General features: G+C 39.1%; 1 protein-coding gene across 2 annotated transcripts in view; it reads right to left on the bottom strand.

Annotated features, from left to right (window-relative positions):
• Positions 1–13,632, bottom strand: part of ME1 (malic enzyme 1) — a 199,469-nt gene that overhangs the window by 124,782 nt on the left and 61,055 nt on the right. For both annotated transcript variants that reach the window (XM_046006618.1, XM_046006619.1), the window contains one exon: positions 1,043–1,118. In XM_046006618.1, coding sequence (XP_045862574.1) covers positions 1,043–1,118 — 76 coding nt within the window. The remainder of the gene's footprint in view (positions 1–1,042; positions 1,119–13,632) is intronic.

Genomic DNA, 13,632 nt, shown 5'->3' with positions numbered 1-13,632 from the left:
GGGACAAGTGCATCTCACTTTCCTTTGACAAGGAAGGCCATAGAGACCATGTCTAAGAGCAAGGCCTCTGTGGCCTGTGTTCAGTTTCCATCACCACCAGACACTATCGTATTCCCATCCCCCCTTCCTTTCTTCACTGAATTATCCTGATAATTACAAGAGTCAATCCAGGTAGGGTCTCACACAGAAAGCTACTAAATGTTGGAGACTATTCTTGTTTTATTTTCATTAGGTCATTCAGAGAGGGAAGTCAGATGAACAACTGAAGGTCATAATGATAAAGGAAGTGAGTGAATGGATTTTTTTTTTTTTTGTCTGTGTTCCTCTTAGAGCATGATTAAACCCAAAAATGTGAAAAGGGACTTTGCTTAAAGAAATTCACAGGCAACTTCAACATTTATTCAACATTTATCATCAGTGGGCCAAGAAATACTAAGAGTTAGGGAAACTTAGTCTTTAATCAGTACCAAAATAAAATTAATCCAGTATGCAAAAATCGAAGAGATAATAAATTAGGTGACATTAAGTAGAAAAGACAGTGAATGGTGATGTGAAGAACAAAGGCAAAAAGGAAATGCAGATAAAATTAAAGGTCTGTATAACCTGCAGCCCATTGACAAATACCTGAGACAGGCAGAGTATGACATTTCTCCAGACACTCCCAATCCTAATGTTAATGCCTTACTAGAGGAAAACACCACCTTAGCGTGAGGAGAGCCAGGCCTCCAGGATCCTGAGAGTCTTCTTTAGCAATATGAAAATCCTTTAAGAAACTTCCCTTGTCTTTACCTCCCCCAACTCCATAGTATATCATCAATTGCTCCTCAGAATCCCGTAGCAGTCCTTTGTGCTGGTCCTGTTCCCGTGCCTTAATAAAACCACATTTACATACTGGGAATGTCTCAAGAATTCTTTCTTGGCTGTCGGCTCCAAACCCCAACATTTCCACGTCAAATGCTATCTAATATCATGAAAGTTATTAATATGTTATGGAATAGGTAAAAGAACAAATTTGCCACAGTGGAAAAATTAGATGACTCACCTTGATGACGTCTTCTGGCCATGCATTAAGAACTGAAGCAATATGCCCTCGATCATGGATACTAATGAAGAGACCTCTGGCAGAAAAAAGAGTTTTAATTTACTTCAGACTTGCCAAAATATCATGAACTTTAAAAATTTTTTTCTAAATCAGTTTAATACAACTCCATGTTTATCAAACTAGTGAAAATTACTCCCTTAAACAAATAAAAGCTAGGGATCTTATAAATAAGGGAGAAATTACTTTAAACAATATATTGACATCTATAATAAATGTAGATTCATTCTTATATTACATGTTCTTAAACATTTTGTAATTAAAGAAGTATTAGCTCTTATATACAGAGAATTTAAGTAGCATCATGAATTCCACTCACAGATTCACTTAGTTTGTTATTAAATAGTATATGTAAAAGCACCTAGAAAACATGAAGCATGTGTAAACAGGCTCGTATACTCCACTTACTGGGTATTCATAATGTGAAAAGGAGAGCCTGTATTAGAAATGGCTTAAGTGACTGACTAATGTTGAGCAGTCCTTTTGTGTGAAACATACTTGATTTTTTTTTTAAGTTCAAACATCCAAGTTATAATTCTTTAATTAGCAGTCTTGGTTGCTCTCTGCAACTCTGTCATTTGGACTCAACTTAAGTCTTTAACACTGCTCCTCTCCCGTCCCCCATTCGCTAGGAAAAGTCTAGTAATGAACTAAAAATTCAACTGAGAAATAAATTTCAATGTTGACTCATTTAAAACTTTTACTTTACTATTGCTAAATGTAACTCAAATACAGAGAACCACACACAACCAACAAACAGCTTAGTGAATTTTTAGAAGGCGACCATGCTTCTTGTATGTAACACCCGTTTAAGCAGACACTCTTGTCAGTATTCCAGAAGCCCTCCACGTGTTTCTCCAAATCAAAACCACTCCCTCTTAAGAGTAACAATGGTCCTGACTTTTATGGCATCATTTAATTTATAGTTCTAGCATCCAAAAGATAAGCCATCCCAAGACACTACAATTTGTCTTCTAAAGTTTCCCATAATCTGGATTTTGCTGCTTACATTCCTATGGTATAGATTAACAGATTAATCTTTCTTCCCTACTTCTTGAGAAATTGGTAATGGAATCTAAAAGCTTAATCAGATTCATATCCATTTTTTAACAAGATACCTCATGGTCTGGTGTTATCAGAACATGTATAGTACTGTCACTAGCTAGACCCGAAGACCTGACCTTTATTGTCCACCTGCTTGTGCTCACCAGCCTTTGTCCCACATTATTCCTAAAACTCCTCTTTCCACCTTCTGTCTTAGGCATATGGAAAGCAAAACCATCTCACAAGCCATAGCAAATGGCCTGGCAAAACTGGCCCAGACCAGCCAGATCAGCCTTGAACTTAACCCCTGACTTGCATCTGCACAGATGGACCATGCAGTGAGTTCTAAAATGATCAACAACTTGGGGCACCTGGGTTAAGCCTCTGCCTTCGGCTCAGGTCATGATCTCAGGGTCCTGGGATTGAGACCCGCATCGGGCTCTCTGCTCAGCAGGGAGCCTGCCTCCCCCTCTCTCTGCCTGCCTCTCTGCCTACTTATGATCTGTCTGTCAAATAACTAAATAACATCTTTAAAAAAATACATAAATAGGGGCGCCTGGGTGGCTCAGTGGGTTAAAGCCTTTGCCTTTCGCTCAGGTCATGATCCCGGGGTCCTGGGATCGAGCCCCGCATCGGGCTCTCTGCTTGGCAGGGAGCCTGCTTCCTCCTCTCTCTCTCTCTCTGCCTGCCTCTCTCCCTACTTGTGATCTCTATCTGTCAAGTAAGTAAAATAAAAATCTAAAAAAAAAAAAATACATAAATAAAATGATCAACAACTATCTTTATCTCGTTATCATACTAAAATCTCTACTGAAGGAGGGGCACCAGCCGAGCCTCATTTACATAACATACAATGTGTGTATAGGCATGTTTCCTTAAGGCACATACACCACCTTCTGCCTGCCTCTACTTACAAAGACAAAGCTTCCCTATCTAAATATTCACCCCACCCCAAAATAAAAGGCACCCATTCACCCTTGCTCGGGTAGTCATGGCTTTGGAAGCTATTCCGGGTGATCTCCTTATTTGCCACAAAAAAATTACTTTGTGTGTCAACCCAACAGGGTGCTGTTTCTGATTCAACAAGGAGGGAATTCACATTGGTTCAGTTACAGTATCTTGTAGTCCTTCATGTGATTTTAACACTGGCAATGCTTAATATCTAAATTCATTAATTCATTAGGGGTTACAAAATGGAATATTCTAATTCTGTCAATTATTCCTAATTTACTTGCTGAAACTCTTATTTAAAGAGAAATTTCACCATACCTATTGTTTGGTTACCCAATGATAAAGCTGATACAAATGCTGGATTCTTTCTCTTTACTTGTCAGTTTCTAAAATAAAGAGCTCACTTGCTGGGCGCCTGGGTGGCTCAGCTGGTTAAGCATCTGACTCTTGACTTCAGCTCAAGTCATGACCTCAAGGTGGTGAGAATGGGCCCCAAATGGGGCTCCATACTCAGCAGGGAGTCTGCTTGAAATTCTCTCTCTCCATCTTCCTCTGCCCCTCCCCCTGCTCACATATTCTCTTTCTCTCTCTCTAAAATAAATAAATCTTAAAAAAAAAATAAAGAGCTCATTTGCTAGAATCCTTCAAGAGTCTCCGCTAAAGAGTGTGTGTGTGTGTGTCTAAATGCATGCGTGGGTTGTATATGTGTTATGTGTGTCTATGTTTTGGATCAATATGAACTCATGGACTTAAACATATCTGATATGTTTTAATCCACTGCAGTTATTTTCTTTATTGATACTCAAATTGTCGCATACTTAACCAGTGGAAGACTCTTTATGTTGGCCTCAGAGTCCTTTTGACGTGACTATAATTAGTTGGTTTGCCCAATGCAGGGCTTGAACTCATGACCCAGAGATTAAGACCTGAGGTGAGATCAAGAGTCAGACACTTAACCAACTGAGACACCGAACACTGGATGATGATAGTTTTTGACAGCTTCCTTGTTCTCTGTTATGACAAGATGCTCCTTGTTGTCTTGAAAATGTCTGCCTCAGGCCTAAAATGAGCCATTTCTCTAAGAAGTCCTGGTTTCTTTTAGTAGAAAATGGTAGTTCAAGACCACAATATAGGTAAAAGACATCCTACCTGCTACCGTTTGGTGAAAGTACTGTTATAGAAAAATTACAAAATAATGTTAAGATTCACATCCTATCTATGGCCAGAATTCTCAAATTCGTTCTCTTCTTTTTTTTAAGTTTTATTATTTAAATAATTTCTACACCCAACATCGGTTTGAATTCATGATATCCAGAGCTGGACATGCTTCCAACTAAGCCAGTCATGTACCCCCAGGTTGGCATTCTTCTCTTGCGAAGTTTACCACTATGACTTCCTAGCAACTTCAACTCAGCAGTCTCTGAGAAGCCATTTCACACGTCCTCATTTCTCCTCACCTACATCTATCTCCCTCTCATGCCCAGTTGATCATCAAATCTTAATTTCAAACAGAAATAGACCCAATAGGGTGAAAACTGCTTCCTCTTTCTAATATAAACTCTATTAACCCATCTGCATTTTTTAAGATTGATTTCATTTTTTAGAGCAGATTTAGGTTCACAGTAAAATTGAGCAGAAGGTTCAGAGATTTCTCATAAACTTCCTGCCCCCACCATGTCTAGCCTTCCCTATTATCAACATTCCTCATACCACAGCAGGCACGGACACATCATTACCACCCAGAGCACCAGGTTTACATTACAGTTCACTCTTTTTTGTTGTTGTTGTTGTTTTAAGATTTTATTTATTTATTTGACAGAGATCACAGGTAGGCAGAGAAGCAGGCCGAGAGAGAGGAGGAAGCAGGCTCTCTGCTCAGCAGGGATCTCTATCCCAGGACCAACGCGGGGCTCCATCCCAGGACCCTGGGATCACAACCTGAGCCAAAGGCAGAGGCCTAACCCACTGAGCCACCCAGGCGCCCAACGTTACGGTTCACTCTTGGTGCCGTACATTCCAGGGGTCTGGACAAATTCATAGTGCTATGTATCCACAACTGTAGTATCATTCAGAGTAGATTCACTGCTCTGAACGTCCTCCCTGCTCTACCTATTCATCCTTCCCTCTCAAGCCCCTAGTAACCACTCATCTTTTGACTGTCTCCACACCCTTCCCTTGTCTAAAATGTCACAGAGTTGAAATCATGCAGTTTATGGTCTTTTCAGATGGGCTTCTTTCACACAGTAATAAGCATTTAAGTTTCCTCCATGTCTTTTTATGGCTTCAAAGCTCATTTCTTTTTAGCACTGAGTAATATTTCATTGTCTGGATGTACTACACTGTGTTTACCCATTCACCTGCTGAAGTATATCATGGTTGCTCTCAAGTTTTGGCAATTATGACAAAGCTGTTGAAAACATTTGTGTGCAGGTTTTTGTGTGGACATAAGTTTTCAATTCCTTTGGGTAAATACCAGGAATGGAATTACTGGACCATGAGATAAGAGTAGGTTTAGTTTGGGGTGCCTGGGTAGCTCAGTCAGTTAGGTGTCCACCTTCAGCTCAGGTCACAGTCCCAGAGTCCTGGGATCAAGCCCCACATCATGCTCCTTGCTTAATGGAGAGGCTGCTTCTCCCTCTCCCTCTGTCCGTAGCTCCCCCTGCTTGTGCTCCCTCTGTCAAATGAATAAATAAAAAATCTTAAAAAAAAAAACTAGGTTTAGTTTTGAAAGAATTCACAAACTCTTCCAAAGTGGCTGTATCATTTTGCATTCTCACCAGCAATGAATGAGAGTTCCTATTGTTCCACATCCTGACCAACATTTGGTGGTGTCAGGGTTTGGGGTTTTGGTCATTCTAATAATTGCATAGTGGTATCTTGCTATTGTTTTAGTTTGTATTTCCCTGATGTGCAATGTGGAACATCTTTTCATGTGCTTACTTGCCATCAATATATATCTTCTTTGGTGAGGTGCCTATGAAGATCTTTAGCCCATTTTTAAATTGGTTTGCTTTCTTATTGTTGATTTTTAAGTTATTTGTATATTTTAGGTAGTAGTCCTTTATCAGATATATCTTTTGCAAATACTTTTCTTTGTGGCTTGTCTTTTAATTCTCATGACAGTGCCTTTTCTTTTTAAGTAAGTTCAATACCCAGTATGGGGTTTGAACTTATGCACCGAGGTTAAGAGTCACATGCTCTACTAAATAAGCCCGCCAGGCACTCCGACAGTATCCTTCATAAAGCAGAATTTAAAATTTTAATGAATTGGGGCACCTGGGTGGCTCAGTGGGTTAAGCCACTGCCTTCGGCTCAGGTCATGATCTCAGGGTCCTGGGATCGAGCCCCGCATCGGGCTCTCTGCTCAGCAGGGAGCCTGCTTCCCTCTCTCTCTCTCTCTGCCTGCCTCTCTGCCTACTTGTGATCTCTGTCAAATAAATAAATAAATAAATCTAAAAAAAAAAAATAAAATTTTAATGAATTCCAGCTTATCCATTCTTTCTTTCAATGGATCATGCCTGTGGTGTTGTATCTAAAAAGTCATCACCATATTCAAAGTCATCTAGATTTTCTCCTATGCTACCTTCTGTTATTTTCTAGGACTTTTATAGTTTTACATTTCACATTTAGGTTTGTGATCTTTTTTCTGAGAGACACAATGACTGTGAACAGCGGAGGGAGGGTAGTGAGGGAGAGGGAGAGAGAGAATTATTAAGCAGGTTCCACATTCACCATAGAGCCCAAAGCAGGGCTCGATCTCATGACCCTGACATTATGAGCTGAGCTAAAATCAAGAGTCAGATATTTAACCATCTAAGTCACCCAGGCCCCTCTGTTTCTGATCCACTTTGAATTGATCTTTTTGAGAGACAGAAAGTTTGCCTAGATTCATCTTTTTGTATGTGTATATCTACTTGTTTCAGCCCATTTATTGAAAAGAATACCTTTTCTCCATTGTCTTTCCTCTGTATTTCTGCTGTCCTCATGTTGTATTGGAAGAAATTTCCTATTATCAAGTCCACTGTCTCACGTGTGCTCTAGAGTGTATTCCAGGTCAGCTTTTCAAAGATTTCACTCCTACAATTACCCATCTCTATGCTATAACATCACTTTCTCTACTGGATTATTCTTATTGGCATAACAACCTGCCCTGATATTATCTACCTTTTGTAAAAACTGGATTTTGTCCCCTACTCTTCTCTCTTCATAGCAAAACCCCTCAAAGTCTTTTTTTTTCCTTACTGTCTCTATTTTCTTACCTCCTATTCTTTCTTCAATCTCTTAATAAGGCTTTTCTCCCTCACTGCTCCACAGAAACAACTCTTACCAAAGTCACTGATGACTCATATCTGCTAAAGACAAAGGCCAACTTTCGACTTTCATCTTCCTTGACTTCTCAACTGTGTTTGACAGGGCTTTAAATATCATGCTCATAATGACGACTCTCAAACTTCTCTCTTCAACCTAAACCACTTCTTTGAGTTCCAAACTGCAAATTTAGCCAACTGGTTAACTCCTATCATCATTCAGGCCCCAACTCATAGCTTAGTTCTTCAGACAGAACTTTTCTGATATCAGCAATTCAAGTACCTTCACCCTAACATTTTGATCATCTTCACAGTATTTCCAAGTATTTGAAATGATCTAAACCTAACCCTAACTCCCCCCTGCCCAGTACACATACATACACAATGCAACAAGTTCCTTAAGCAAATAGTCTATTTTGCTCACCTTTAGAACCCCAATGCCTGTAACTGTGCTGGTTTGAGTCCAACAATACATGCTGACTTTAGTACTTAAAAATAAGTCTTCTAAAATTAAATTTTTAAAAAAGTACAGAAAACATGAAATAAACCCAGACTTATATTGACTTAAGTAACTAAAAATTATATTATAATAGTAAGTGCTACAGGCAGATTACTGATGACTTTCTGACTCAACAAAAATATTAATTTACCAAGTTGGCATTAAATTATATCCTTTCCTGGTTTTTTTTCCACATGAATTTATTTTGTTTCTCCAAAATGATAATAAGCTCTATATAAGTAATATATTTTTTTTGGATCCCTGTCATATCCAACTATGCAACCAACAAGAACTCAATAAATTATTCTAAAGTTAAAATGAAATGTATTTGGACTTTTTAAAGAAGGCAATTTTGTTGAATTATCTAATATGTTCTTGGCAATATACTATTAAATAATATTTCTTGGGAACTTGTTAGTTAGCCAAGAGTTTTCAAGCACCACTAGTCTCAGGAAATAGTATTTTTTTTTAAATGAGGGGGACAATGAATGATATTAAAACTTACATCAATTAAATGTAAGAGACATTTGGTCACCTGTAATCTCTTACACTGAGCAGAGATTCATTTGTGATTAACGTGCTTAATTTTTTGTTGTTGTTGTTGTTTTTTAAGAGAGGGAGGGAGAGAGAGAAAGAGATAGTGGGAGAGGAGCAGAGGCAGAGGAAGAGAATCATAAGCAGGCTCCACGCCCAGCGGCTCAATCTCATAACCCTGAGATCATGACCTGAGAGAGTCAAGAGCCAGACACTTAACTGACTGAGCCACCCAGGCACCACTGATGTGCTTACTCTTACAGAGAGCTCAATAAATGAAGGATCTCTAATGTCCCACTGAAGTCAAGCATTTTGAGAGAATAATCTGCAAAATGTTATAGAATGTCTCCTTGATTAGAAACCTAATGAGATACCCAAAAGTCAGCAGGACATGACTTATACTTGCTGGTATAGAGATAAATATGAAACATTAATCCTCAACATATACACAGAGTTACAGTTGTAAAATGAAAACTTCAGTCCAGAAGATTGTTTATCAACGACATTTTTAAATGAATGGAATGTCAATAAACATTTTTTCTCCACCCATGTTCTTGTTGGTCAATTTGTTTAGAATACTTAATTTTTATTTGAAGTATATTAAACATGCCAATTAAAAATACTCATGCTTCTATGTCTATTTCATGTCAGGACTAAGATAATTTTAAAATATAAATCATTTTCTCATGAACATAGTTCAAACTTTTCTCATAACCTCTATAGAGACATTGTATACATTGCACTCTCAAAACAGATTTGTAAGATGAGATATTACTTCTTCATGTTGTCTCAGATAACATCCCTAGTTAAGTTTATTTCATATCAAAACAGAATTAACTTTCTACCATGCAACCTTCTATTATACCTAGATTTGTATTTTCTTCTGGAAATTAGTTCATGACCCTGCTCCTGACCCAATGAAGGAGGCAACCACTCTATAATTTTCTGTAAGAATACTCTCTTCCATACAGAAGCTCATTTTACAATCTTTTGATCTTTTGAAATAAGAAAATTAGACCCCATATATTTTACAAAATATGAGTATGCACTAGTGAGTCTTAGGAGTCAGCCCAAAGTTGAATTTTATCAGTAGATCTGAGCTGTTAAGGAAAGAAGTGCTTAAACAAACAAACAAACAAATAAAAACCTAAGTTAAGATAATATTTAGGTCTAATCAGGAGCTACCTTGGGTAAAGATACAGAGTTAAGAGGCATATGCCTAAGTGTTGAAAGGAATAGAATAGATTGCCAAAGGAGAAAGAAGGGAAGGCCAAGGGGAAAGCATTACAAACTAGTGTCCATATAAAGAACAGGATGACTAAGAAGAGTCCTGAAAGAAGGAAGGAAGAAATGAAGGAAGAAAGGGAAAGGAGGGAGGTTGAGGGAGGAAAGAAAGAACAGATGAGAGAAAGAAAACGATCTAACTGGACAACCAGTGTTTCTAAAGCCAAGGGAAGTCAAGGAAGGAAGGACAGTGTTAAGAAGTCATGGATCATGCTTAGTGAAATAAGTCAATCGGAGAAAGACAACTATCATATGATCTCCCTGATATGAGGACATGGAGAAGCAACATGGGGGGGTAGGGGGATAGGAGAAGAATAAATGAAACAAGATGGGATTGGGAGGGAGACAAACCATAAATGTCTCTTAATCTCACAAAACAAACTGGGGGTTGCTGGGGGGAGGTGGGATTGGGAGAGGGGGAGGGGGCTATGGACATTGGGGAGGGTAAGTGCTATCGTGAGTGCTGTGAAGTGTGTAAACCTGGCGATTCACAGACCTGTACCCCTGGGGATAAAAATACATTATATGTTTATTAAAAAAAAAAAATTTGGAAGGGGAGGCGAACCATAAGAGACTATGGACTCTGAAAAACAACCTGAGGGTTTTGAAGGGTCAGGGGTGGGAGGTTGGGGGAACAGGTGGTGGGTAATGGGGAGGGCACGTTTTGCATGGAGCACTGGGTGTTGTGCAAAAAGAATGAATACTGTTACGCTGAAAAAATAAATAAAATGGAAAAAAAAAATAAAAAAAAAAAAGAAGTCATGGATCAATATTACCTTCCCACAGTAAATGCTTAGAAGAATTCTAGGAGTGCGTGTGTGTGTGTGCGTGTGTGTGTGTGTGTGTGTGTGCGTGCGTGTGTGTGTGTGTTTTGAGAGAGAGAAAGAGAACACATGCAAGCGGGGGGGAAGGGGCAAAGAGGGAGAGAGAGAATCTTAAGCAAGCTTCATGCTCAGTACAGTGTCTGACACAGGGCTCAATCCCACTACCCTGAGATCATGACCTGAGCTGAAATCAAAAGTTGAATACATAGACAATTGAGCCACCCAGGTGCCCCCATTTCTTCTATGTATATTAAGAATTGTTTTTTCCTGAACTATTTAGGGGTCAAATAGCCAACATGATGTCTCATCACTACGAATTTAGCTCATTTCCTACAAACAAAACATTCTCCTACATAATTAGAATCAGAAAATTAATACAGATACATTACTAGCCTCTGATTCTCCATTCACCATTCACATTACACCATTTGTCTCCATGATGTCCTGCATAAGAAAAGTCCCACTCCAAATCCCATCTTGTGCTTTGTTGTCTTGTTTACTCATTCCTCTTCTATGTGGAATATTTCCTCAGTCTTTCCATGACTTCCATGACCTTAATACTTTAAAACTTACAAGTCAGTGTTTTGTAGAATGTCGTTCTCATTTGGGTTTGTGAGCTATTTCCCTGGGACTAGATTCAGACCGTACATCCACTGCAGGAACCTCACAGAAGTGATACTGGCTTCCTCTCACTGACCATCTTGGCGGCGCCACTCCTGGCTTGTCCCATTATTGGTGAAATTCACTCTATCATTTGTTTAAGGTCGTGTCTTCCTGGCTTTTTCACTGCAAAGTTACTCTTTTTTCCCTTTGGAATTAACACGCATTTTATGGGATGATGCTTCAAAACTCCCCGTTCCTTGGTCCCACTTTCAGTTTATCCATGTATTTATTTGTATCAATGTGGCCTCCTGTTTCTTATTTTTTATTTATTTTGAGAGCAGGACTTACTGTACTTTTTAAAATTTTTATTTATTTTTTAAAATTTCTTATTTTATTCAATCTGTTTTAATCCATAGCAAATATTTATTTGATGCTCAAAATGTCCCAGATGTGGCCGGCAGCAACCCCTTCAAGTGGGCTGCTGTGTCCTTTTGACACATACCCCTCCCTTTGAGCACTTGCTTCCTTACAGGTACAAGATGTCCTAAGCTCCCCTTTAATTATCCTGGTGCAGCCCTAAATCAGCAATTTCTCTAAGGAGCTCTGTTTCCTTTTGATGTAAATGGTACTTAGATTTGAGTGTCAGGTGTGCTCATTGTTACTGGGTATAGCTGCTCCCAGGGCAACTCAGTGGACAGAAAAAACAATATCTGTATACACATACAAACTTTATATGCGTATGTGTGTATATACATACACACACACACACACACACATATATTTCTGTAGCTACCCATCCTACCTATCTGTACACTGAAAACCATATGTTCATACTAATACCCTCAATTCCAATTCAACACCAGAAGGTTCATTTTAGTGTTCCTCCTTCAGGTTTCACACTTACAACAACTTTCTCCTGTAGTGAGAAACCCAGCTCCCACTATGCTTCATGTATTAACTTAGCGTCCCCTTGGATGAAACCAGTCTTGTCCCCTCCCTGTGCAGACACCCTCCTCACTTCACTAACACTCCCATCTCTGAAGTAGGCAGCCTTCCTCTCCACCCACTGGGGCTCTGACACCCAGCACCAGACTATCCTCCTACAGGAACCCTCCCTTCACTTTGCATGGCTCTCACACTCTAAGTCAAACTGCCCTTCTATGTGGGTATTCTTAACCCTGCCCAAGCTCAATATGTGGGTGTTCTTAACCCTGCCCAAGCTCCAACACTCCAGGCAGGGTCCCCATGCTTTGCATCACAGACTGAGGCACCATGAAGCAGAGAGCGGGCAGCCAGACTGCTGCTGTCACCTCTGAGGAACATGAAAAAATGGCAATGAATGTGTAGAAAGAAGCTATAATTATCCTCAGCTGCTGGAAGAATACCAACCTCAAGCACATCTTTATAGATTAAGGATTTTTATCTTAGAAATACTTCCATGTCCAAAATTTTTTTAAAAATTAAAAAAAAAGAAATATTTCCATGTCCTCAGCTCATCATACTTGTGGCAATTATTTTCCTAATTTTATCTTTTGCTTTCTTCTGTTATTGTTTCCTATTTATGTACAGTGAAACAAGTGATTTTTTTTCTTTTAGATTTCTTACATTTCTTTGAAGCATACAAAGTCCTGACTTCATCAATTACTTTTCTATATACTCTGTGGTATGAGGATCTAATATCCCACCTCATACTTTTCCAAATATCACACTTCTGCTATAACTACACTTTGACCTCTTTAATGTCTGTCTTTTGACACCTGCTTTTATTTTTTCCTTTTCAACTTATCAGTCAATCCTGACTGAATTTCCCTCTTTATTCAGCTAAATTTTAACCATTCTGTCAACTATTCTTAACTACCTTGCCTTCCTCTCTTTCCATGACACCCTTTCTGAAAACCTCCAAATCTAAATCAATCCATTTGCCTTCTCTTTTCCTCAGGCCCTATAAGAAAATGATGCTTGAAAAGGCCATTCAGGGGACCTGGGTGGCTCAGTTGGTTGAGCGTCTGCCTTCAGCTCCAGTAACGATCCTGGGTCCTGGGATCGAGTCCTTCATTGGGCTCCCTGCTCTGCCGGGAATCTGCTTCTCACCCTACTTCTGCCTCTGCCTCTCTGTCTCTCATGAATAAATAAAATCTTAAAAAGAAAAAGAAAGTAGGAAAGAAAGAAAGAAAGAAAGAAAGGGAAGGAGAGAGGGAGAAAGAAAAGGCCATTCACTCAGCTGTGTTCGAGTCATTAAAACCTCAGGCTCTCCCATCCATACAGATAAAAGGGACGTGGTATGTATATACAGTGGAGTATTATTCAGCCACAAAAAGAGTGAAATCTTGTCATTTCATTGGACACAGAGCTGGAGAGTAAAATGCTAAGTGAAATAAGTCAGAGAAAGATAAATACCATATGATTTCATTCATATGTGGAATTCAAGGAGCCAAACAAATGAGCCAAGGTAAAAACGAGAGAGACAAACCAAGAGACAGCTCTTAA

The sequence above is a fragment of the Meles meles genome, chromosome 5, assembly GCF_922984935.1.
Source record: "Meles meles chromosome 5, mMelMel3.1 paternal haplotype, whole genome shotgun sequence".
In the NCBI taxonomy this organism is placed as follows: Eukaryota; Metazoa; Chordata; class Mammalia; order Carnivora; family Mustelidae; genus Meles; species Meles meles.
This window is presented reverse-complemented; position numbering and strand designations above follow the sequence as displayed.